This window comes from Anabrus simplex, chromosome 14 (assembly GCF_040414725.1).
Source record: "Anabrus simplex isolate iqAnaSimp1 chromosome 14, ASM4041472v1, whole genome shotgun sequence".
In the NCBI taxonomy this organism is placed as follows: Eukaryota; Metazoa; Arthropoda; class Insecta; order Orthoptera; family Tettigoniidae; genus Anabrus; species Anabrus simplex.
In genome coordinates this window covers 87,656,661-87,684,356 of record NC_090278.1, presented here as the reverse complement: position 1 = coordinate 87,684,356, position 27,696 = coordinate 87,656,661, and the positions used below count along the sequence as shown (strand labels likewise).

Here is a 27,696-nt window from a genome sequence, read left to right as displayed (position 1 = left end):
CATTAAAATCATTAATTTCAGTACCGGTAATAACTTGTTTTCTACATTTTTCTCATTATCAGGGCAATATAGGCCTACCTACTACATAAAGAATATCAGGACCCTGTCCATCAGCACGGCGATGGCACTATTTAGAAGTGCAATAGCCCTGATCATCACCTACGGCATACAGGTCATCTGGGAAAAGTTGAAAATAGGTAAATTAACCAAAATGGGTGTGAATGTTGAAAAGAAATGCATGAGAATATTCATAGTGTTCATATTCTAAACATAAATAAATGTCTCTCAACTCGTAGTGAGCTTGAAACTGGAAGCTTTAGGATGGTGGTGATTGAAACTGCAACATTGCTGCTTCTCATCATTGATAATATCAAAACCGGTAAGTTCTGATAACTAAAATTTATCATTTAATAAATGCATTAGGTATACTTCGTTTTCTGAACTGCCTTTATGAATAATCCCACTCCATTATTTAAAAAAAAGGATTTGGTACTATATGCGAACCTTTTCTTGAGCCCTGAGCCAAGACCAAATACAATTACATATGTATTAATTGTATTTGGTCTTGCCTGAACTCCCTAGTGCTGAATCGGTAGACCTCGGCAAATACAATACAGTCTACTGTATTTGACAACGAGCTAGAATTTGACCTCGGTTATCTTCGACATCCGTATTTGAAACACAAATTATGAATCGCTGTGCGACATCTGGCGTACACTTTACGAACTAATACTGTTGTTGCACGGCCAACTGGATCCCTCGCTGCGCTAGAGCGACGCATCAAGTCGGCCGTGGTTATTGTTTACACAGCAAAGCCATACTACAGTATATAACTTAATTCATGCTAGAAACAAGATTCGCATCGAGAAATGTTATATAATGTTAAATAATGTATGTGTGACACAGTTGTTGGCGTAAGATAATAAATGTTTAGAAAATTCATATCGATCGATCATATTATCGAATCAATTCAGGGGCTCTGGTCAAGACCAATTTGGAGTTAGTTTTGCTCTGGTTAAGACGGAGCAGGTCGTTATGCTACTTAGGTTCCAAAATGGGTGGAAACCTAGGAGTTACACTGCAAACAACAGTATCATCATACAATCTTCACGTAGAAGAAAGGACAGCGACAGCAATCAGGGCAATATAGACCTACCTACTAAATAAAGAATATCAGGAACCTGTCCATCAGCACGGCGATGGCACTATTTAGAAGTGCAATAGCCCTGATCATCACCTACGGCATACAGGTCATCTGGGAAAAGTTAAAAATAGGTGAATTAACCAAAATTGAAAAGGTGAAGGCGATGTACACGAAAAGAGCAATGGGAGTAGGGAAGAGCCCCCTCACGACTTCTATACGAGATGATGGAAGAAACTTACTTCATCAGGACCCAACACCACCTACCATCAACAGGACCATATCAAGAGCTACTAAGGAACCGAAATAAGAAGAGGGAAGAAATACAGCTGGAATTTTACAGCTCACCTGCTATTGTGGAAAAGTCCTGGACCAGAGAAAACCAGAAGCAAAGACATGTGATAGTCAGACTTTCAGTATACGGGTGTGTGTGCTGTGCGGCAAAAATTGACACATACCGCTTACTAAAGTGCACGAAAAGAACGAAATCGATTACAGACTACAGTAAGGACTAAGATGCTCAAGTGAGCGCACATTCTTCTTATTATAAAATGGGTGAAAAATAAATAAATAAATGCAATGTAAATTTTAATCTTATACCAGTTGTATAGTATTATTTGAAATAATTCCACATACTGTATATGAGTTGACTGTATTTGCAAGTACAGGAGATATTATAAGTAGAATTTTGTAAACAATATAAATTTATTAAGGATGAGCTGTGTGTTTAATAGAAAAAATGTTAGCGTAAATTGTATAATATTGTATTCTAGGATTTTTTTCCTCTTGTTAATTTAAAATTTAGTGCTTGGCAATAATGTATTTTAGTGTACCATTTGCCACCGAGTAGACAGCTCATTTGCAAATAAAGAGATTTTTTAAAAAATTTCATTTCTGTCCAGTTGACAAACCGGAACCGGCAGCGCTCCCCCCTCACTCCTCACTCCGGCTTCTCGCCCTGTAAAAATCGGTTTCAAGAAAAGATTCGCGTATAATACCTTTTCCATAATCTAGAACCTTTAGATAATTTTTCTCCCCTCCTGAAAACAACCAATTCGGTTTTGTTCGCATTAAGGTCCATTTTATTATCTTCTGACATAATCTAGTACCTGTTTAGGGGAATATTTACAGTAGTACGAACATTTTTTTGCCCGGTGGCAATCCTGCATCCACATAGATATTCACATGAACGTGAAACCTCCTCGTGATTTCTCATGAGTTTTTTAAACAGTTGAAAGCTTCGATCGGTAAAACGAAATCAAGTTCCATAGATTGGCCACGAGTTTTCGTTTAACTAACTTCTTATAGACTTAGATGGGTGAATTAAGGAAGATTGTATATTACAGATTTTAGAAGGTATATGATTTATATGTTGTTAATGTAGGATACTAAGCCTGCAAGCCGGCCGATAGGTTATGTGTTGAATTGCGTCATTTATTGCAAAGTTACTCTTAACTTCGATCACGTTTTAGTGAATTGTGTCTTTGTAAGTTGCATATTTTTTATGTATGACAGTTTTCTCTCGTTTGATTCTAAATTGTATTTTATTTACTCTTTCAGGAAACCGCTATTCACCTATTTTGAGTACAGTCTTCAAGCAGAGAACTGGACATCTTTTCACTGCTTGTCTTTACGGATTTTAAATGATGTGTTTGGTTAGTGCCTGGGTGTAGCGTTGTGCAAATAATAGGAAGATTCTCGTGGTTGTTGAAGGCAGCCATGTGTCCATCTGTAGCTAAGAATTTTGGTAAGAGTGTTTGAAAAACTTTTATTTGTATTCTTTCATGGATCTCTACTTGCTAAATGCTAATTATGTGCATTATCAGGTTTATATTTACCTATTGTTCAGGATTCTGGTTCACTAAGCAGTAAGAGTATACAATCAGCTATGTTGCTAAGCGTTTTAGTGATTGAAAAATTGTTTTATTCTTCTGTGGATTTGTTCTTTGTAAATGCTAATATGGTACTGTACATGATCAGATTAGCCTGTACCTGATGTTCCAGATTTAGGTTTGCCAGACGGTAATTCCCCTGTGGGTGGGGCGGTAGAATAAGACCCACAGTATCTCATACCTGTCGCAAGAGGTGACTAAATGGGGCCCCAGCGGCTCTGAACTCAGGAGCATCAGTTGGCGACCACGGGGCCCTTAACTGAGTCCAGGCATTGCTTCCACTTACATGTGCCAGGATCCTCACTTTCATCTGTACCATCCAACCTCCCTGCATGAACTGTTGTTCTTTTCTAACTCCGATGTCATTAGAGCACTCGAGGCCTAGGGAGTCTTTAATTTTCGCGCCCCTCATGGCCCTTGCCTTCCTTTGGCCAATATCTTCATTTTTCGAAATGTCGGATCCCCTCCATTTTTTCCTCTCCTTTCTTTCACCTTCGCCATTTCACCAAACAGTAAAGGTATTCAATAATCCCTCAGCATGCATTTCTTTAGTATGAGAATGTGAATCTTGGAAATCTTACCTTGGATAACATGTAGGATAGAGGGACAGTTTCATTGCCCATGCTAGGGACCCACCAACCTGCCCTTGTAATATATTTACTTTTGTAGTAAAATATCAGAAATGATGCACCATTGGCTGAAAATGATTAAAAAATGACATTATTCCCAGAATTCGGTATGTAGATTCATTAGCAACTACCAAGCAATAAAACTCCTTTGCTGTTAGGCCAGTGGCTTTAGTCTGTGTCCAAACTTCTTTTAAGTGGCTGTATACTATGCACCACTGACGTGTTGACCAGTGGATTTTGTCACTAGCCAGGATGTGTAAGCCATTAATTAATAGACATACATCTCATTGAAACTATATCCTGCATACCACAGTAATTTTTAAAATCAATAGTTGACGCTGTGCTACCCAATACTTGCTACATACAGCCACATGTGGAATGCCTGTCGTTCTTCTCTTGCGGCCTTCTCGCTGAGGACATTAGTACGTGCTCGAGCGGTCAACAATGCTGCCAGCCTGTTTAGTTGGGAACTAAGACTAGTGACAAAACCATTGGACTGCGATCAAGCAAAGGGGGTCTCTGGTGACCTAAGCCCTCATGTTATGGCCACGAAGCGACTTTTAGTTCTGTAACATTCTGCAGGGCAATAGGAGCGGATTGTATGTTGGACAGTGATGAAAAGCTGAATTAATTTATAATTTGGGTCGGTGACAAAGAGATTGGTCTGCGTTGGTTAGGACTGGCTAGTGACAAAATCATTGTTCTGTGACCAAGGGCGATAAGAGTCATTCTATTCCGTCTGAGGCAACAGGCGAATTCCTATTTAAGGGCTCTTTCCCCCTAGACGTGACTGTGCATGAATTGCTTTAGGCTGCCCCAGCCCCATATCTGCCACTGCATTAAAGTTTCCTATAAAATTATTGCTGTTGTGTATTTCACATTGTTTCCTTTACATGGTGTTTTTATTTGTGCTTTTATTCAGGCGGGTTGGTAACTCAATCTAATTATCGTTGATGGCAGTGACATCACATTCTTTTCACGTTGGCCAATAGGATTGCAAATGGCTACTTTAGCAATTGACAATAGCGGGTGCTGCTCTTTATTAAGTTATAAGAGTAAATGTATTTCTGGGGGAGGGATGGTGGGTTCCTAGGCATTGCAATGAACACATCTCTCCTCTAAAAGCAACTCCAATTCCACTTTCTTATAATGCTTACAAAATGTGGGTTGCATGATGTCAACTTTTGCCAGAAGAGCCCTGGCCTTCTAAGCCCAACTTAGCAGTATCCTATCTCAGTCGGGTGTTGTTTGAAGGTGCTCATATATGTTGGTCTCGTGTCTATAGATATACTGGCACGAAAAGAACGCCAACGGGACTAAATTTTGGCACCTTGTCTTCTCCGGAAACTGTAAAAGTAGTTAACAGGATGTAAAATTAATGTTATTTTTCTTTAACAGGAGTGGTACTTGTAGCTTGTCAAATCCTTCAGCATAACCATCCTTTGCCTCTATACACCGCAGTAGTGTAAATATAAGATGTAAAACAAATAAAAAAAATCGTGTGTTCAAGGGGGAAAATGTGTACTCTTTCCCACACTACCCGGCGCCTCAAAATAATTTTAACCGGGTGAGTTGGCCATGCGGTTAGGGGCGCGCGGCTGTGAGCTTGCATCCGGGAGATAGCGGGTTCGAATCCCACTGTCGGCAGCCCTGAAGATGGTTTTCTGTGGTTTCCCATTTTCACACCAGGCAAATGCTGGGGCTGTACCTTAATTAAGGCCATGGCTGCTTCCTTCCAACTCCTAGGCCTATCCTATCCCGTCGTCACCATAAGATCTATCTGTTTCGGTGTGACGTAAAGCCACTAGCAAAAAAAAAAAAGTTAAACAAATAGAATATAACTCAAAGTGAACCGCTTGCGATAAGATCTAACTCGGAAGTGAGAGGTTTGGCAACTCCAAGCAGTGCGAGCTGACCAGCAGGTGTATCTCCATGGCAACCAAGTGGGCCCACACCCATTTCCTTGGCAACCATACCTCCCACTACCTTTTTCCCACCCTGGCAGGCAGTAAACGGACCTGCATCTAAGAACTGTCACAACACATCTTTCAGTATTACGACCTTAGTGCAGTGTTCTCCCTGGGACCTTATTAATGGGTGCATCGCCCTGCTGTTTTTAGAGACCGCCTGGCTAACATAACCTAGATATGTGCTGGTTACATATTAGTACATATTTGAGTCATTAGGTGTTCCAAATTAAAACGTAAATACTGTAAAACTGTTTATTTATAGTACAAATCTTCGTTATTTTCAGCATAATTGCATCAATTTCATCGAAGTTTCAACGTTTAACTTGACTATCACGTAGTGTCGTGCGTGAGCGGTGTCTGTATTAGTGTGGAATCGCATGCGAGCACTCGATTGCGCCCGCCGTCACTAACCCGTATGGCACTCCACAGCAACCGAGTGATAAGCCCCGGTGTTACACTATTGTGAACGAGCAGTAGAACACTAGTTGTTCAAAATACTCCGTTATGTCTTGTTTGCGACAACACTGAAATATATCAATGCCTGAAGAGACTAAACTCAACTTTTATCATTTTCACTTCTTTTACGTAGTATTCCTCGCCTGGCTACTCATTCCTGCCACCCAGCTGATGAAAATTTCTGGGGAGAACACTGTTAGTGCCACGGGTCACCACTTGTATCGCCTACCTCTACGTGCGGAATGACTGTCGTTTATTGCCTTCTCACGGATGACATGATCGGGTGGTGCACAAGGCTGCCAACCTGTCTACTTATGAAGAAAAGATGAGCAATAAATTACCTTTTTTCTTGCCGTGCAGAGAGTATGCGCTGCAGCCACTGAAAAAGCATCACGACAAAGATTGGCCTGGATGTGCAAAAATGTCGCAGCTACTGAATTGCCTTTTTTTTTTTTGCCGTGCAATCAATATGATCCTTTACAGGTGTAATTCTATCTTTAGCGGGCCGTGTATGGCTCGGATGATATCATACAAATTAAAGAAACAATATGGCACAACTCAGATAATGTCAGAGTTTGCACAACATGGCGTGGCTCGGATGACATCTCAGCCTACAAATATCTTTTAATGACTGGGCTAATTTAAAGACCACTATTTTGGATAGGTTAAGTCCGGCTACTGACAAGACCATTTGTATGGATTGGTTAGGTCCGGTTAGTGACAAAACCATTGGGCTAGATTATAGAAAAATGCCTCAAGTTATGTTCATATACACACTTCTCACAACAGAGATTGTATGATCAAAAATGTACCTGTATTAAGGCAGGGGATAAAATTTCACTGAATTTGGTAACCCTGCGGCCACTTATCATGCGACCTCTAGCACGAAAATTTACATAGACCTGTGCACAGCTGATTCAGAGATAATGGTGGCACTTCATTCTTTCATGCTGTCTCACTTTATTTCTCTGTATAACTAAGAATACTTTTGGGGACTGGATGGTGCATTTTTAGCAAGGAGAGGGGAAGGATCTCTCCTCTCTGGTACTTCATGTACTGTAAAAGATTACTTTTCAGACATTCCTAATGATTCCCAACTGCCGCCTGCCTAACATAGTGTCACCCTTTACAGATTCTATTTACTTGTGCTTTTATCCTGCGGGGTTTGGTAGTGGAATATCTCTCATCATTGCTGGGAATGATGTTGCATTCTATTTTATGTTGGCCAATAGCAATGTTAGTAGGTTTGTTCCAACAAGCAGTTTGCGTACGGTTTGGTATCGATTCATGAACTGATGTAAGCGCATGCGCGAGCTATGTACTCGTTGGGAACAGTCGCTAAACAGCAGTCTGTTGGAACGGTTCGTGGACGGTCAAGAAAAACTACAATGCACATGCGTTCACAATTACGCGGGAGATTCCTGTTTGAGGATAAACAAACAGCTGTTCTTGTTCATCTCCGCTAAACAACTTGTTAGGCCTACTCAATGGAAGGTAATAGGCAATAAAATGACTCAGCTAATAAAATTATAGACTAATGGACCTGTTTCTAAAATAATAATTACTTTATTCCAGAATTACGTGAATTTATAACTCTACCACGAGTACTGGCAGCGTAAAAACCGATGATGTAGACGGTTCTCTTCAGAGGATAACTGTCACCTAAAACAAAATACTGATCAATTTTTTTTCTTCTAAATTATTGCCAAGAGGTGAACTTCTAAATATTCCGCTAGTCCGGCCCCGCGGTATAGGGGGCTAAGCGTCCGCCTGTCACCCGGCGGCCCCGGGTTCAATTCCCGGCCGGGTCAGGGTTTTTTAATTGTAATGACGTTCTTTATCTTCCTTTCCTCACACACAAAATTCCACATTACCGTCATTCCAATTACACGCAGGTTCATACAATATGGTGCCAGCAGGGGCAAAAGATCAACATGGGTCGACTCCCCGAACAAATAGCATTTAAAGAAATACTCAAACACATCCAAAAATTTTTGCTTGTGGTCACAAACAGCTTGCATTCATTAATTCATTAATAATAACAGTGGTTTACTATGAAGACATATGTTGATAAATAAAATATACCTGTGTGGAATAGTGTCCTTTTCTATTTATGTAAGAGTTGGAATCATTTGCAGGCTTATTATCAGTTTCAATATGACAGTCACATATGGCACCAATGACACCTGGAAATCCACTTTCCCTGAAATGTTGCTCAATATTTACTTTCTCATCTTCTGTAGGCCAAGTGATTACTTGTGAAGACAGTCAATCGTTTGACAATTCTATGTAGAGAGCTCATAGAAATGTCAAACCGATCTGCAACATCTCGGAAACTTGCAGTCTGATGCCCAATAAACCACAGGAAAATTTGAACCTTTATTGGAAAGGCAACACTTAACAGTTATTAAAATTATTATTATTATTATTATTATTATTATTATTATTATTATTATTATTATTATTATTATTATTGCAGCAGCTGCAGACAAACCTGACTCAGTGCAGAAAGTTTTCATATTGGCCAGACTGATGTTTGTACTGGTCACTTCCTTCATACCGTTCTGCATATTTTCTATTATCTCCCTACTGACACGAAAATGTTCCTTGAATGTTTCATTGTCATAGCGAGGTACTGTTTCTTCTATAGGCAGAGAGCGAGAGAGAAAGAGAATTTTGGTTACTAAATTATGAGTTACTCGTACATGTAGTGAAAATAAATATCATTTAAACATAATTGCAAACAAGTAAACAAAAATATATAACTTGCCTAAATAATCTTCATTTTTTTCTTTTGGGATATTGTAATATATACCTAGATCATCTTCACTGGAGTCCAAGTTCATAAGATCATCATCAGAATTTATTTTATTTATTTATTGGTTATAGAATGTCCCAGTGAGCTTATTGGCTCAAGGAATCGCCTTCAAAATCGTCATGCATCATTCTCGTTTGCTTCTCGTGTCTCTTACTTTATTAGTGTGTAGTCAAATATGACTTTTTAACTGTATAACTTTTTAAATTTTACTGTATAATTGTATAACAACGCCGTACTTCTATTTAATTGTACGTGTAACGTGTCGTCTGCTCGCGCCAGATGATACCGATCAGCTGTTCACGCTTCACCAAGTGACAGCTATGGACCACAATGCACAACTCACACTTATTTTGCTGTACTGCGCATGTCTCTGACGAACAGTACTTGTTCTGGAGAACGAACTGCTTTACCAGTCTGCAAACTGGTTCAGGAATGGTCCATAGTCTGTTGGAACAACCGGCTCCGAGTCTGCGTTTGAGTTTGAAGTTTGTTGGAACGCTCTTTCCGTACTGTGCATGCAGCAGCCAGTTTGCATACTGTTCCCGTTCTTGTTGGAACAAACCTAGTAGCTTCCTTAGCAATTGAGAAGTGTGCTGCTCATTGTCTGTTAGGTCATCAGCCCAGAGGCTGGTTGGATCCTCAAATAGCACCACCAAAGGTTATGTGGTTATAAGGAAACCGCAAAAACCAATGGCAGCACTAAAATGAGGCGTACTAGGCAAGACGAGGAGTGAGGTAGTTTGCCATGCTGCTCATTATTAGGCTACAAAAGTAAATTTACTTCTGGGGATGGGTTCTTGGACATTGCAATGAACACATCTCTCGGCAATGGTAAAGAAGTAGGGGACTGGAAATAATAATAATATTGCATTGCAAATTACTGAGGGTACGATGCGCATTCGTATCCCTGAAATATCACTATAAAATTTGTCACAAATGGAACATAATAATTGCTTTTACACGTATCAAGTGAAAAATCTGCGGCAAATTAAGAAATACCGTTGTTATTTGAGAAATATGAAAACATACTTAAGGCTTGGTAGACAGGACTGGTTAATGTCGTACTGTGCTGCTGGTGCCATCTTTTGTTACTTTCTTCAGGTCCAGGGCTTGCACCGTGGAATAGGAGTGCTATGTCTCTGGATTCTCATTATCTTTGTCCATTCGCTGCTGGGCCGTCTTTTGTTACTTTCTTCAGGTCCAGGGCTAGCACCATGGAATGGGAGTGCTATGTCTGTGGATTCTCATTATCTTTGTCCATATGACTACAGCGGCCAGTTCAAACAGCAAAATGGAGGTCAACAGAAAAATAGCATGATCCCTGGACCAATAAATCACTAGTCCACAGAATTCTTCTTGTGTACATTGGCCATACCATTTTGTCGCCTATTAAATATGAGTAATTATTACCAATATAACCCACAAAATCACTAAAAATGCTACATTTCGGGACCTAGAAATATTCAAATGGAGTGCTGAAGGCACGGGTAATTTTCAGTGCAATATTATTTTTATTTTCAGTCCCCTACTTCTTTACCAGAGCCCATCTGTCCTCTGAAAGGAATTCTTCATAAATTTTGCATAATTTCTACTTCCTTATAATGTTACAAAGCTTGGAGTGCATGGTGTATACTTTTACCAAGACGGTAATTGTTTCCGCCAGTTCACCTGCGATTGACTGACATTTATGAAATATGGTGAGATTCATAGAATTTAACACAGATAGATGGGTAATTGGCACAGTAAAAACACTTGTCACACGCTGCTTCCAGTCCTCCAACAAGGCATTCTTCAGCATAGAGTGCTTTCTTGGCTTCAAGCAGGTGGCCATTCTTCCTGCGCAAGCCATAGGTTGGGGCTTGAGGAGAAACAGATATAGAAGAACTGAGATTGATCGGGAAAGAGCCCACGCCTATTTCAAGATGGCAGTGTGTGAAGATGTGGAGAGTTTCCTTGTCCTCCTGGGTTGTCATTTTTGCCTTTGTTTCCTCTTTCTGTTGTTCTACCAAACAAGTTGGCCATGTGGTTAGGGGTGCCCAGCTGTGAGCTTGTATTCGGGAGATGGTGGGCTCAAACCCCACTGTCGGCAGCCCTGAAGATGTTTCCATTTTCACACCTTAAGGCAATGGCTGCTTCCTTCCCACTCCTAGCCCTTTCGTATCCCATCGTTGCCGTAAAACCTATCTGTGTCGGTGCAACGTAAAGCAGATTGTTTAAAAAAAAAACTTTTGTGGCTCTCTCTTTCCACACTAAGTTGTCATTGTGTTTATCCCATTGTTTTCCCTTTCATGTTCATATTACTTGATTAGACTTATAGCTAGTCTGTTTTAAAAATATTTTGTGATTTATGTTGCAGGCAGCATGCTTGTTTCTGCAAGAACACCCTCAGAGCTGGTATTAGAAGCCTGCCAGAAGCTGAGAGCAGGATCTGTTATTGCAGTGCCTACAGACACCATATACGGTCTTGCTGCTCTGGTCCAGGACACATCGGCTATTGAGTTACTATATTCCATCAAAGGGCGTGATCCCAATAAACCTGTGTCCATATGTCTATCGAGAGTTGAGGAGATAGATACTTGGGCCAAAACGGATTCGTTACCTCCCAATCTATTAAAAAGCGTACTCCCGGGGAAGGTGACAGTTGTTTTGGAACGGAAACCGGTTTTAAATCCAATGCTTAATCCAGGAAACCCCAAAGTTGGTGTCAGGGTTCCAGGAAGTGACTTTCTTCGTAAAGTTGTTCAAGAGTTGAAAGAGCCTATAGCTTTAACTAGTGCAAATAGAAGTAACGAACCGAGTTGTATTAGGCCAGAAGAGTTTGAACACATCTGGCCTGATCTCGCCGCTGTATTCACAGACAACAGTCAAGAGGCGAGAGAGGAACTGCGGTCAGGATCTACAGTTGTGGACTTGAGTGTCCCGGGGGAATATTTTGTGTTGAGGCCAGGTGTATGTTTGACGGCAGTGAAAGAATGGTTACACAGGTTTGGTCTTGTTGAGGGAGTTTATCGGCGGGTGATAAAACAGTGAGACAGTTTGATGTTGAGAGAGTTGATCGGCACTGAAGGAACAGTGAAGACAAGTGAAATGGAGATTGAAGTTGGAGCAAATGTTAGTTCATCTATTAAAGGTGTTGCGGCATCTCTCCCCCAGGAACTTCTCGAGACATAGCAGACATAGCATCGTCACTTCCTAGACTCTGTGGTCTGCTGACAACAGACGATGCGGAGGAACTAGGTAACACATCAGCAGGCTTGGAGTTCTCTACATCAGAAACTGCTTGTTCACTGATTCTGCCTATCATGGTCACTTCATCGGGTTCAGTGGCCAGCACCAGAGTCCTTCTAAGTGGTGAACAGAATTTGTGACTAGGACAGAAAGTCATCTGAATAGCATCCTCTTGGTTTGGCTCCAGTGATAGTTCACTTCTGTCAACATTTATGGTGCCATCTGTCGTCTCTACTAGGGTTTACATAAATTTCATGATTTATAGTTTTCCAGTTCCCACTCTACTGCCCTCTACAAAGAGCACACAGCATAGTTACAAATCCAAAGACCTTACATTACATTGAAGATAAAAATACCCCGTAATGTGGTGTGGTACAACCTTAATAAACTTTTGTAACATTTTAAAAACTAATCTGCTAGGGTTGTCAGGTCTTAAGATCTTCATCCCTACAGGTAAAGGCACCACACCACTGTTCTTGACAGCTACTGTTGAAGTGATGCGCCGAATAGGGGTCTAACCACCAAAATCCTTATGATGAGTTAATTGCAGAAAACGCCATCTTGGACTGAAGATAGATCCCTTTTCCGCGTGATACAGAAGTTCTCCACCCTCTAGTATAGCAGCAAGTTCCGAATTCTTCCACAAGACTACGCCATTACGCAGGAACATCCTTAATCCGATGAAACGTCACTTTCAGAAAAAATGTCAGATTCCTTTTCGGTACATCGCTTCAGTTTATAAAATGTTGAGCCGGGCTGAGTGGCTCAGATGGTTGAGGCGCTGGCCTCCTGACCCCAACTTGGCAGGTTCGATCGTGGCTCAGACCGGTGGTATTTTAAGGTGCTCAAATACGTCAGCCTCGTGTTGGTAGATTTACTGGCACGTAAAAGAACTCCTGCGGGACAAAATTCCGGCACCTCTGCGTCTCCGAAAACCGTGAAAGAGTAGTTAGTGGGGCGTAAAGCAAATAACATTATTATTATAAAATATTGTGTTACTCCCATAATTTAACCCACACAGATGGTTACCAACTCCACCACAATAAACAGTTGTATATTGAGTAATGGTGATAAAGAAAGTTACACATGCCTAAATGAAGTCTAATCCCTTGTACTCCAATAGCAAGAAACGATTATGGAGCATTGGTAGTTTCATATCGCCCTGTGAAAGCCTGCAACTGTCTTCACTGGCGGTCTGCTCGTAAGCTTTAATTGAAAGCGTTTTGAGTATCACTTATTTATTAGTCATATTTAGAAAGACAGCAACACACATGTGGGTCAGGTCAAGGGACCAACGAAGCATGTGCATCTCCATGACATGAAGTGCTTGTCTGTTGCTGGCCGGAATTGTCATACAGAGCAACTGCGCGAACAACAGTTCTGTAAAGCATGGACTTCAGGTGGATTGGTATCCCACTATCGCAGAGAACACCAGGAGTTTGCCGCCACTTCATCCAGGCCGCATTTACTCCACGGGCGTCTGGAGTAGTGTCGCACTCAACGTTGAACGAAGAACCAAGATGCTTAAACTGTTTACTTTATTAACTTGGTCACTTGTTTATTCCTTACCATAACTTATTTATGTACGACTTCATCACCTAATCTCGCTCTATTTTGTATTGTTGCAATAACTTATCCTGTTTGAAGGTGGTGATCACATTCCAGTGATTTGTGTGTTTGGAAAAAAAAAAAAAAACCAATGTGTTTATGTATATATTATTGTTGAATCTCTGTTGAACTGTTACAAGGAAATATATTGTTTGGTTGTGTCAGATATTTTTGTTTTGTCTTTTTGTTCTTATTCATTAATTCATTATCCCAAGTTTCCTTGATTTCTTCTGAACATCAGTATAATCATATGCAATGGTAATTCCTAGCATGGTCATGACATTTTTTTGCTTAATTTCATCATGTTATAAAAAGTTATTCCATTATATTTTTCACTATTTTTATTTTATTTTGACAGTACTTTCACTAAACGTTATTGGCAATTTTCAGCAATAACAGTTAAACCAAAATAATCCTACATGTATAAGCTTCATGAGGGGTCAGACGAATATTTAGTCTTGTATGTATGTATGTTGGGTATTCAGCCCGAAGGCTGGTTTGATCCTCTGCAGCTCCGCCAACAGCTGTCATAAATAGCCTAGGCGTCACTGAAGAGGCGTACTAGGGAAATGAGGAGTGAGGTAGTTTCCCGTTGCTTGATAAGGGAATTTTGGGTTTAGGAAAGGTTATTCCACTGAAGCCCAACTTGTAGGATTCCAGCAAAATATAGCAGATATCCTGGATTCAGGAGGTCAATTGGACTGTATCATGATTGACCTGTCAAAGGCATTTGATAGGGTAGATCATGGTAGACTACTGGCAAAAATGAGTGCAATTGGATTTGACAAAAGAGTGAGTGAATGGGTGGCTCTGTTTCTAGAAAATAGAACTGGGAGAATTAGATTAGGTGAAGCTTCATCTGTCCCTGTAAAAATTAAAGAGGGGGAATTCCTCAAGGCAGTATTATTGGACCTTTATGTTTTCTTATATATATATATATATATATATATATATATATATATATATATATATATATATATATATATATATATATATATATATATATCAAAGATATGTGTAAAGAAGTGGAATCAGAGATAAGGCTTTTCGCAGATGTTATTCTGTACAGAGTAATAAATAAGTTACAAGATTGTGAGCAACTGCAAAATGACCTCTATAAGTTGTGAGATGGACAGTAGGCAATGGTGTTATGATAAACGGGGATAAAAGTCAGGTTGTGAGTTTCACAAATAGGAAAAGTCCTCTCAGTTCTAATTATTGCATTGATGGGGAAAGACCTTCATTGGGGTAATCACATAAATGGAATTGTAAATAAAGGGTACAGATCTCTGCACTTGGTTATGAGGGTGTTTAGGGGTTTTAGTAAGGATGTAAAGGAGAGAGTATATTTGTCTCTGGTGTGATACCCCAACTACCGTACGCGCACCTTTTAGCGATACATGGACAACCTATAGTGCTGAATAGGTCGACCTCGGGCATCTTCGAGATTCGTATTGGCAACCTTTGAAACACAAACTATGCATCACTGTGCGACATCTGGTGTACACTTTATGTACTAGTACTGTTGTTGTTTACACAGCAAAGCCAAACTATAGAATTAATACTGGGAACAAGATTCGCATCGAGAAACGTTATATAAAGTGTGTATGACATAGTTGGCTTAAGATGATAAAGGTTTAGAAAATTAATATCGATCGATCATATCGTTTCAATTCAGATTTCATTTTCATTCAGTTGGCAGTATTACCGAAACCGTGAGAGGTTCCTCATTACTCCACCCCCACACAAAGAAATATCGCTAAAATGTGTGCGGACTATAGAGTATGAATCATACTATAGAGTATGAGACAAAGTAGAATTACTTGATTCAGGAACTGGAAAAAATCCAAAGAAAAGCAGCTCGATTTGTTCTGGGCGATTTCCGACAAAAGAGTAGCGTTATGAAAATGTTGCAAAGTTTGGGCTGGGAAGACTTGGGAGAAAGGAGACGAGTTGCTCGACTAAGTTGTATGTAAATACAAAGTATGTTACAAGTTGTATGTTCCGAGCTGTCAGTGGAGAGATGACGTGGGGGGACATCAGTAGACGAATAAGTTTGGATGGCGTCTTTAAAAGTAGGAAAGATCACAATATGAAGATAAAGTTGGAATTCAAGAGGACAAATTGGGGCAAATATTCGTTTATAGGAAGGGGAGTTAGGGATTGGAATAACTTACCAAGGGAAATGTTCAATAAATTTCCAGTTTCTTTGCAATCATTTAAGAAAAGGCTAGGAAAACAACAGATAGGGAATCTGCCACCTGGGCGACTGCCCTAAATGCAGATCAGTAGTGAGTAACTGATTGAAGTGTAGGATGATGGAGATGTCTTCTTCCTGTCTTTTTTTCCCTAATTACTAGGCAGACCTATCAACTTTTAAAAAGTGGAAAAAATTCTGGAGATTTCTTTGTACATACATAGACATGTTATGAATCATTACTGTTACTGCACATATGCGAGATTTAGAAAACGAGACTCGTAGAGTAAACGTTTTCATAAAGCTGAACTATATTCTTGTTTTGGTAAATGTGCTAGAAATAGTCTCACACCTGCCCTTATGTTCATCCTATTTTGTATTCTTTTTCTTGTTCCTCTCTCTCTCTCTCTCTCCATGTGTTTTATTTCATGTGACACTTGTTTCTTTCCAATACTTACTAGAGGACCCGCGCTGCTCCACAGCAGGTCAGATAACTCGTCTTGATATGCCCGTCGTAATGTAGTTTATAACACATGGGGAGGGATGATTAGCTCAGTGGCTTAGCTCCTGGCTTCTCACCCTGAAGGCAGAGGTTCGAATCCCTGTCGATCCTGTGTTGAGATTTTCGTCTCAAGATTCATGCAGTGTCAGAAAGGGCATCCGGTCTTAAACCCCATAAATAAATGGGATAAGCTGAAAAAAGTTTTAATGTACCGTCAAACAGGGTGATTTTGGACGGTTTTGAGGTTATTTTCATCTTAACACACGAAGGAAATTTTAAATTGTACTTTTTATCCTAATAATGAGGAATATATCCAATTAATACAATACCATATAAACAAAAAATATACGGCTGCGTATGTTATCCTAAAAAAATAACAAGGAGTATCCGAATTCACCCCTCTACATCGGGGTGATTTTGGATGCACATGCTTTTAAAAGCGCTGTCCGAAGTTTCAATGCGTATTAGGTGATTTCGGACACAAACAGTCCTTAATTTTAATTCTGCTTTCTTTCTGCTTTAGTGTTGTGATATTTAAAGTATTCTGAGGGTGTCCAAAATATGACTAGCTGGTTAAAATCATTGTAATGATAAATTTAATGTGTTACTCTCTGATCTTTATTTTCTGGCAACCAAAATGTAAAATTTTCCTACTGAAAAATCTTGATAATTTTTCTTACAAACGATACTTATCTATTGTCTCTTCATAAGGGATGTTGGGGAACACAAACACTTTCCTGCTGTTTGTATGTGGACGCAAGTATTTGACATCCACATCCCTTGAACGAATCTTTGAGGCCACATCAAAATACTGCCTCGTATGTTCTTTGTTCCTCAACTTGTATTTATAATCTGTAACTAGGAAAGCCTCTTCTTCCAACACCAGAACGTCATTACTTTGGTCATTACCTTCACTGTGTGTTTTGTCGCATTCATTTTCACTGCTGTTGCCAGCACTGTCACTTATTTCTGCACTGCTTTCATCTCGGAAGTCACGGCCAAAACTCAACTTCCCAGGAAGAACATTTCATTTGCGGCAGCAGGAAGTAGCAGGTTGTGTTGGAAGGTAATGTGTTTCCTTCAGCATTTCCTTCATTCTTTATATAGCACTGGTTGTCCTGCCATTGTTTTTGTATATAATTTCTGCACTTTTGTAGGGTGGGCCAAGGTGTACCATGCAAATCAAACTATTTCCTATAAGACATCTTGCCACTTTTACTATCACGTAGGCCTACGGCTTTCTATAATAGTTTTGTTTCGTAATTACACTTTGATGTAACTCCTATCTGCCTTTGATTATTTCTAGTCATTGTCCGAAATCACGCAGACTGCATTCAATTTTCAATAAAATGTGTATAAAACACTACTTTTCACTAAATCACACCAAAATTCGACAGCAATCGTTTATAAACACTTCAGTCAGTTGATCTCGCTAAGAATCATAGTTATAATGCATTCCTTCCAGTCGCGACAATCAAAACTATCCTCTTAATGATAACGCATAAACTTTCAACACTACCAGTGCACACTGGAAATTTTTGAAAGTAAGAAGTTAACTCGTAATTTTAAAATGTGGAACGCCGGAAACATAACCTCAAGAACAAACTAAAACGCGTCTGGAAGTGCACAGCAGCGGCGACTCATTGCAATGCAACAGAAAAAGGCAAATCTACCCTACTGTCCGAAATCACCCTGTTTGATGGTAGTTTTTTTTTTTGCTTTACGTCGCACCGACACATATAGGTCTTATGGCCACAATGGGATAGGAAAAGCCTAGGAATGGGAAAGAACTGGCCCTGGCCTTAATTAAGGTACAGCCCCAGCATTTGCCTGGTGTGAAAATGGGAAACCATTTCAGGGCTGCCGACAGTGGGGTTCGAACCCACTATCTCCTGGCTGCGCATCCCTAACCACACGGCCAACTCACCTGGTGATGGTAGTTTACAACACTTCTTTCCATACTATACTCTCTATGTGTCGACCATTTGGCAGTATCTGGATCTTAACATTTTCAAATGATCTTGCCTGAGATAGTGCAGCGTACAATTGGCCGTGGCTGTTTACTGTTTCAGGTAAATAGACTACCTACTTTTGCCAAGAGTTTGTCCCTGCGCTTTATCAACAGTCATACAGAAGGCGAGTCAACTTGACTGTCTTCCCTTAGCAGCATATAAGTTATTAGAAATGTTCTGCCATCTGTTGGGTATATTCAGAAGCTGGGAAGGTCAGAGAATCAGAGAGGATCTAGCAGAGAATAGTATTCTTCCATCATCAGAGGAAGTGTATACTCTCTGGCTTGACAGGTAGTAATGAAACATGGCTGCATGCAATGGCATTACTAAGCATGAAAATCGCGTATATCAGAATATTAATGAAAGTGTTAGTCGCTTAGCAATCCGCTAAGTACAGAGTGTATTGTGGGTTAGGGTAAGCCTTCACCCGAAATTATTGGAGTGATCATTTAATGATTTGATTTTATGATCACTCAAAGCATCTGTAGTGCAGAGTGGGTATTGGACCATTAGTGGCCTCTGTGGTCCAACAGCTCTGCACTCCCACTGGCCAGCCGAGCAGATGAGGGCTTGCCACGGCTCTACGCGCCTGAATTCGGGAGACGGGACAGGGCTGGACCTCATGGCTGGCCCCAACCGTCGGCTGTCCTGAGAATGGTTTTCCGTTCTGCAGAAAAGCGAATGCCGGGACAGTTCCTAATATAAGCCACAGTCACGAACCCCCTCACCTTCTCGGAGCATCTTCACCGTAAGAAATCTCCTGGCCTGAGAGACAGCGTCACCGTCTACGAGGACCGCCTCTCCCGTCAGTAGTAGTTAATGGATGTTCTTTTCTCATGTATGTATAATTGCTCATAAAAAAGAATTAGCACATAGTGTTGTATGTTCCTCACATTTAATAATCAGATGTCAACAAATATATTTATAGATTCAATTGTTTCTGAGAAAAGTAAGTGAGGATCATACAACATTGTGCTCATTCTTTTTTATGAGCAATTATACATATACGAGAAAAGTACATCCATTAACAAGATATAAATGCACATTAAAAAAACAGCCTTGGCTGAACAACACTAGTCAATTTGTTTGTTACACTCTAAAAATGTAGGTCTGAATAGAAGGGTAGAATTCACTGTATTGCAATAATTGTCCACAAATGAGTGATAACTGTCCATCGTAGCTACCATCTGCTCAACCCCTACAACATTAGCCCCAGCTAATGATGGGAAACCATCTTTTACACACCTCTATTATCCTTCCCATGCTGATCGGCATTCCTTTGTAACTCGTCCCCCACTTAAAACTGTGCTCGGATATGGAAGTTATTAAATATTATAACTGTCGTTTACAGGAATGGAGGAGGCTTGTTAACCACACTCGGGCAACTGGAGTGGGACATTGATGATGATGATGATTAGTTACTCAAAGTTGGCAGAACTTAGAGACCTATCAGTATCTCGCAATTCACCAGTAGGTAATTCCAGAAGGAATAAAACAGAAATGAACCACATCAGCCCATTAGTAGAATGGACAGACGGATTTGCCAAAGCTGTTTTTAGTATAAACTCTTTTAATGTACAGATTTCTTCACTTTCTGTTGATTTTGATTCCTGTATCAACTTTATCAAGGGCAATTTGAAAAATAGTTTCAAAATTAGGAAGGATTAGACAGAAAGAGAGGATACAACATTGTTTCACTATAATATTACTGTATTTAAAACACAAGTTATACAATAGATCAAAGAAAAGAATGGGGGCATGGTGTTGTATGTTCCTTCCAGGTGTACTTTTCTCAGAAACAATTATAGATATATAGATATGTTCCTTGAAGTCTGATTATTAAATGTCAGGAACATTGAACACTATGTGCTCAGTCTTTTTTATGAGCAAATATACATACATTAGAAAAGTAGATCCATTAACAAGATATAAATGCACATTAAAAAACAGCCTTGGCTGAACAACACTAGTCAATTTGTTTGTTACACTCTAAAAATGTAGGTCTGAATAGAAGGGTAGAATTCACTGTATTGCAATAATTGTCCAAAAATGAGTGATAATTTTCCATCGTCGCTACCATCTGCTCAACCTCTACAACTTATACAGGTGACTAATTTACACTCCTGTACAGCACCAATGTTTTCTTTCACCCTCCATCCTCTCTCCGTGGAGGAAAGAACATTCTACCAATAACCTCACTGTGAAAAATACGACAGCATACTCCTTACCTGCAAAATTTTTGTGTATGTACCAAGTGAGTTAGCTGTGAGATAGTGCGTTCGAACCCCACTGTTGGCAGCCGTGAAGATGGCTTTCCCATTTTGACACCTGGCAAATGCTGGGGCTGTACCTTAATTAAGGCCACGCCTACTTCGTTTCCACTCCTGGCCCTTTCCTATCCTATCGCAACCATAAGACCTATTGGGTTGGTGCGATGTAAAGCTAATTGTTGCTTTTGTGTAGGTCTATGGTCCAGAAATTTGCCGAAGGATAGCACTTTGCAGGGCAGAACTCTGAATGCCTAGGCAAGATCATCAAATACTCAGATGTGTCCATGTACACCAAGCCTACAAGCCTACAAGCCTAGCATGGTTAGAAGAAGTTTTTGAGCAGGTCAAATGCGATTCTGTTTGAATACAGCTGTAACACTTGGTGCGTGAAAACAGGTTGTCTGAAAATTATAATAACTAGTCCCAGCTAATGACGGGAAACCATCTTTTACAGACCTGTATCATCCTTCCCACGCTGTTCAGCATCCCTTTGTAACTTGTCCCCCACTTCAAACTCTGCTCGGATATCGGAGTTATTAAATATTATCACTGTCGTTTACAGAGCACGACCAGAACAAGTGTCATTAATCACGTGGGCATTAATAGAAAAAAGTATCCCTTTTGATTGCAGCATATTTCAGCTCTACTGACTCTACATCATTATAGATCATTCCATGTTAAGAAAACAGTATTGGTCTTATGGCGCTACAAGTACCCCCTCTTAGACACCGAAAATTCCTCGTGATTAAGGAATATTATAATTTATATTATGAAAAAGTAAAAAGGATGAGGCATTTTTTGCATCTACATTATTTAAATAACTGCTGAATCATCTCTATTTCATGAATGCATTTGCAGGGAGGAGGCACAATGGCTGGAACAGCCATCGCTGTATTGCCCTCCTTCGTTTTCCCTCTGTGTCGCTCTGATACATGTAAACCGTTGCTATGTGAATCCTGGCAACAGAAGTCTTTTATTTATGAGTTGCATATGATTTTTAGTCATTATATCAGTGTATACTGCTCTTCTGTTGAGTGAGTGTTATGTGAGTAATTAGCTACGTGTACGATTTCTTTCTTTAACATTTATACAGCGATTTATTTACTTCATGGATGAGGCTGAGGAAGAAACATATGTAAACTGTGCTTAATTTACAGCTTATTTTCTTCACCCCTTTTATCTTCTTTTCCACAAATGTATGTGCCACCGTTTTCCCATTATGCTGTGAACACCAAAATTTGCCCCATCTAAACCCCCAGTCCATTTGAGTTCATTAAAATAATTTTCAGCTTGTTTTTTCTGCCTTTTATCTTGAACTGAAATACCGAGTTTCAAAAATGTACGTGCCAATCTTTTCCTGTGATGCTGTTGACCAGAGCTGCTCAATATGGCAATGCTGTTGTCATAAGAATAATACTGTTTTCTTAACGTGGAATGGCCTATAGATTCTTGCACGTGTACCATCTATTGCATGTACATCACCAGGTAAACTGCATATTTCATAAGGTTGTTGATAATCTACTGCTTTTGCCCACACCTGTGAACTGTGGATCTGGACTGTTTTACAGCCGGATGCCCTTCGTGACGTCAAACCTATAAGGAGGGATGTAATCACTATTGCGTGTTTCTGTGGCGGGTGGTAGTGAGGTGTGTTGCCTGAATGTGAAGAGGAAGGTGTTGGGATATACACAAACACCCAGTCCCCGAGCCAGAAGAATGAATCGGATGTGATTAACACTAGAACGGCCAGAGCGGTCATTTTGACCGTTAGCGAATTTCAAGGTATTTCCACGCTCGTACTTTTTAATGCACGAAGTTGTGCTTTTGTGACTTTTAATCTTTTAGGGTTATGTACATTTACGCCAAAAATTACATCCGTAGTTTAGAAGGGAACACCGATATTGTCCCTTATATAACTTGCATAAATTGCTTGTCAAGTGCCTAAATAGGCTTGTAAACAAATTGAGACTCTTATCATTTTTCATAAAGGAATTCAATAGCAAGTCCGTCAAAATATTTCATTTTTACCTATTAGAAGTGAGAGAATATGAACAATTATTAATACTTAACAATGGATTGATCTGTATACAATACATCCCAATTGTTAACTATGTTGCTTTAAAATTAATAATTGAACATTCGCATGTTTCCCAGATCCTGGATGCTAGATATATGTCAGTAAGTGGCAGCGGTCAAAATGACCGCCTGTGGCCTTTATAGGTATGAGGAAAGTTCGGCCGTTCTAGTGTTAAAATCCGTGAAGTAGCCAGGAATCAAAGCTCTTAATGCTGACCATTCAGCCAAGGAGTCGGACCTGATTTCCTCAACTGAAGGAAATACTACGTAATCTTTTCTTGGGATGCTATCACTGCAGAAACTCCCTAACAATTCTGCTAACAGTAGCTTTTGAAATTCTAACATCGTATCCAAACATTACATGAAAAATCATTGTTCGTAGTTAGATATAGAATACACTTAATAGCGTAGAAGACAGACACACAGAGGTGCCAACTATTATTACAGATTGTCTGTAATAATTACGGATTTCACCTCACTATTACGGTCAAAGGGGAAATTATTACGGAAGAGTGGCACTATCACCAAACAAATCTAGGAGAGAAAGGAAAGAAGGAAGCATTACTGCTCAACCCTCCTAGTTTCAGAGCTTGCAGCATTATTAAGTACATCTACACTGGTATGGCTTATGGTTCAAAGGACAAAAATGTCATCACAGGGAAAAGGATGCTTCAAAAGAAACCTACACTGAAAAGTAGCTGCTGGGTACGAAACAAGTTACAAAGAATGTTTTATGATAGAACTAACTGGGAATGTGCAAACTGTATTGTGTTAGTATGAAATACTTTAGAATAGATTGCTGTCAGGAAGGGCAAATGAGGTGTCATTATCGAGAAGGCAGTAGCATGTTTTGGATTTAACTCGAATATTTTCTGAAGGTGGGTGTGGAGGGGATTACGGATAACCCACTTCAAAGGTTGGCACCTCTGGACATGATGATGAATCTGAACCATCTGACAGAAATGCCTGACTAAACAATTAAATGGCACAAAATTAATTACTTATACTTTGTGTGCTTCATTAACATTTTTTTTTTTAAATTTTTATTTCTAATTTCTCAGGGTTCGGTTTACAATTGGTGTCGACATATAACTGAATAAATATGGTAAGTTATTATTGGACTGTTCACTACTGTTACCAACACTGTTTAAAACTAATTTCTAACTCTGATTTCAAAGTGGGCGGAGTTATGGCTGCTGCTAGTTTACTATCTAACCCTAACTGTAATGTTGCAGCATACTTTCCGATGCTGGTTAGCGTGTTACATCATATTTTATTGTGACACAAAAACGTGTTCTAACCACCGTATCTAATATAGAGAACACACAGGTCTGTGCAAAATATATCCCATTAGTTTTCCCATTCCTTTACTCACATAAAAGTGTAAGTATTTCAGTATAAAGTTATCTACAATATCCACATTTATTACGTATTGGTGTCACAGGTATTTGCTTTGTCCAGCAGAGAAACGATCGTTAAGAAGTCGGGCCTTGTTGAATATGGATTTCTTCTGAGCTTCGTCAAAGCGGTTAGTCTGCAAGTCCAGTTCTCGACTAAAAGGGCGGCGTTCCTCAGTCTTCCCTTCCTTTTCATCCTTCTGTAAAAATAAAAAAAACAAGACATAGCTTATAACTGAGCATTTCTCAATTAAATTCATTAAATTATATATATATTACATAGTAACAATTCCTGAATTTAGAGGTTGCCTAAAAGTCAAAGTATACTTAATGTTTTGTTTGGTTGTTTGTCCAAGCCTTGTCCTGTTTCTCTACGGGGTCGGGTATGAGGTGAGGTGAGATGAGATGAATCTGTCATGGCGGGTTTTTACGACTGGATGTCCTCCCTGACATCAACCTCATCAGAGGAGTTAATGAGATGAAATTAATGACGTGATATATGACCCTAGGAAGGGAGAGGGTGAAACCCAGTGCCGGCACGTAGCCTACTTCTGTCGAATAGCACCAAGGGGTCTGCTCAAGGCTTAATGTCCCCATCCGACGGATGGATCACCATCAACAGCGTCATATGCCCTCACTCCATATGAGCATTGCGGAGAGGTTTGGAATTTAATCCAAACTTTTAGCACGCCATCTAATGATTAGAAATTGTATACCACCATCCCCTACTCTAGCGGCCAACATTCTGATGGGACTCTAATCGGCTAACCTCGGTGTCAGACCGTTTAGACGTCAATGCCTTAACAATCATGGCCAGCAGGTTGGCCCACAAAGTATACCAACTAATACTGTGTAATGAAAATATAAATTGAAGTCTACTGAATGTTAAAGAAAATCATCGAAGATGGTCTCTTTAAATACTTATTGACGATTTTAAGGCAGAAAGTTCCATGCTGCCATTGATGCTTTCACGGCCTGTACTTTTGGGCTTATGTCGTGTCATGAAAATAAGGTGAAATTCTTTTACATTTCGCAGAGACCTATGCTCTGCGTTATCAGAAGAAAATCTCGACTGTCCTTGAGAAAGCCTTTCAAATGCCATGGAATACACTATTTCCAACATGTATCCAACAAGGTGCATTTACAGTATTCAAATAATGCACTTGGATAAAATACAGGCAAACATAACCTCTGGATTACTGTACTGTTTGTATTTTTAGATGCCTTTACTTGCATGGAAAGTGCCTGACGCCCTTAAAACATCGTGGCTTATCGAACTTTTCCACGACGAGGGAAGGAAGTCTTTCGCATCTGTGTGCATTGCAACACAGAGTACAGGGACCTACACCCTTGTATGATTTCCTGATTAGTAAAATCTTTAAAAATAGAATAACTTTCAAATCATAAAACGAATAAAACCTATTAAGTTAGTCACTATATACTAAAATTCAAAATGCTTTCTGCTCTGTTCTTGTTTAGACACAAAAAACTTCGAGAAAGATATGTACACGCATTAAAGAACGACGACAGGTGTATCAGACTCAATCAACCTGATAAATCAGCTATTACTGAACACCTGGTCATGATGTTATGTTCCAATGAGTGGATGTTCTTGCACGTATAAAATAATATCGCCCCAGAATCATAAGGGAGGCGGTTGAAATACGTAAACACCCAGATAATTTCAATTGCGATACAGGCTACAACCTCAGTTAATCATGACTACCTATTATCAGAACCATTAGAAAATGATGCTTTACTGTTGCCATTCATTGAGCATGGGGCTAAAATGGCATCCGTATTACATCCTAGGGCAGCATTTTAAGTTCTTAGTTGCTTTTTCCTGGCAACCTTTGATGTGTCATGTTTTATTTTTCTGTTTTCTCCTGATGAAGAAAGGCAAGGTTCCTTCTGAAATGCATTGAGAGTGTTTATGTACAGTAGTTCATTACATATCATGATTAATAAAAATTAATTAAATCTAAAAGTTCTAGTTTCGTATAGCTATGACTGCTTAATGATTGGACAGAATTTGGAGGCAGTGGTACTAATACCTCAGCAGGAGTTTATAGCTATGTAATGACATAATTCAATGAAACCTTGAAATATTATACTCTTTAAGGATAGTGCTTAGAGCAAACATAAAGTCTAAATACATATGTAATGAAGATGGTCTGCACTTCTAAATCTTATCAGCATTTTACAATTCTACCTCGACGTCTCAATCCTTACCTTCTTTTTCTTCTTGAGTTTCTCCTGATGCATTTCCAGCAAGGACTGGGCACCTCTCTTACTTGAATGCTTCTCAGCCAATTTATCCATGACTTCGTCTCGTTCTTGCACAGCCTGCATCGAGAGCTGTGCTCTGTCAGGCTCCGATGGTTTCTGGAAACAAAATGGGACAGCAAGGCTGAGTTACTCTTACAGAAAAGTGATTATAACTGTTTGAAGAGGCAAGAAAGGAAAAGTATTAGAGTTGAAGCTTTTATGGTATTAAGGTGTTTCTTTTTTTTTTTTTTTTAAAATTTTGTTTTATGTCACAGTGAAACAGATAGGTCTTATGGCGACGATGATACAGGAAAGGGATAAGAGTAGGAAGGAAGCTACCATGGATTCGATTAAGGTACAGCGCCAACATTTGCCTGATGTGAAAATGGGAAACCATGGAAAACCATCTTCAAAGCTGCCAACAGTGGGGTTCAGACCCACTATGCCCCATTTTTTTTTTTTTTTTTGCTTTATGTCGCACCAACACAGATATGTCTTATGCAAGGTGCTAGCTACGTGATATTAAGATCTTCATCCAGGTGGACACTGTTGTTTAGAGTACTTTTCAGTATTCCTTATCAAAGTGACTGACATACCCCTGCTAAATCTGAGGTGCTCAGTCTTCCCAGGCAGCTTATCGTCACCAATCTTGGACGGGTCTGATATAGTTCTCCAATCCATCTCACCAACCTTCTCGCTACGGACTGCCCAGCCCTACTGATTGAACCTGCCAGTTCTCTGTTTTCACCAAGATCATCACACATAACACCTCGTTACAACTTGAGTAAAAACCCATTTGTCACTCCTCGACGTTCTGAGCAGATAGTGGATACATTAACCCCTTAACTGAGCATTAACTTTCCATGTGTTGCACAATTCAGTTTACTTCAGATTTTTTGGTCACTAAGAAAATGTACAAATGTTGTTAATGGTTCAGAATTATCCCCAAAGTTAACAGAATCCCACTATCCCTCCTAAAATCTAATCTGTTGCGCAGCCCTCCAAACGTAAACCAGTCAGCCTGAATGTTTTCAATTTCTTCACATTCGTGTCTCGTCGTCGTGGAATTCATCACTCGATTCGGAAGAATGACTGTCGCTTTCGTCTTCACTTTCATCGGAAAGCAAGAGTATTCACTCAATACCACTGCAAAATTACCTTGTTGTTTACAATTGGGGTTTTAGAGCAGAAGCCCTGTTGCTTCGACTCCTGACCACACGGAAAACATGTGC

General features: G+C 39.7%; 2 protein-coding genes across 2 annotated transcripts in view; one reads left to right on the top strand and one right to left on the bottom strand.

Moving 5' to 3' along the window:
- The first annotated feature begins 2,185 nt into the window (after window positions 1-2,185).
- On the top strand, window positions 2,186-13,901 carry Tcs1 (Threonyl-carbamoyl synthesis 1). The gene is made up of 3 exons (XM_067158393.2): window positions 2,186-2,497; window positions 2,702-2,888; window positions 11,263-13,901. Exons 2-3 carry the CDS (start codon window positions 2,861-2,863, stop codon window positions 11,934-11,936), a joined length of 702 nt encoding a protein of 233 aa, XP_067014494.1. The 5' UTR covers window positions 2,186-2,497; window positions 2,702-2,860; the 3' UTR covers window positions 11,937-13,901.
- A 6,250-nt stretch (window positions 13,902-20,151) lies between these two features.
- The window catches only part of LOC136885668 (uncharacterized), a 28,137-nt gene continuing 20,592 nt past the window's right edge, over window positions 20,152-27,696 (bottom strand). The window contains exons 6-7 of the mRNA XM_068230303.1: window positions 26,429-26,581; window positions 20,152-24,396 (exon numbers count right to left, since the gene is read on the bottom strand). Of these exons, the coding sequence (XP_068086404.1) occupies window positions 24,238-24,396; window positions 26,429-26,581 (312 nt within the window). The 3' untranslated portion in view covers window positions 20,152-24,237. The remainder of the gene's footprint in view (window positions 24,397-26,428; window positions 26,582-27,696) is intronic.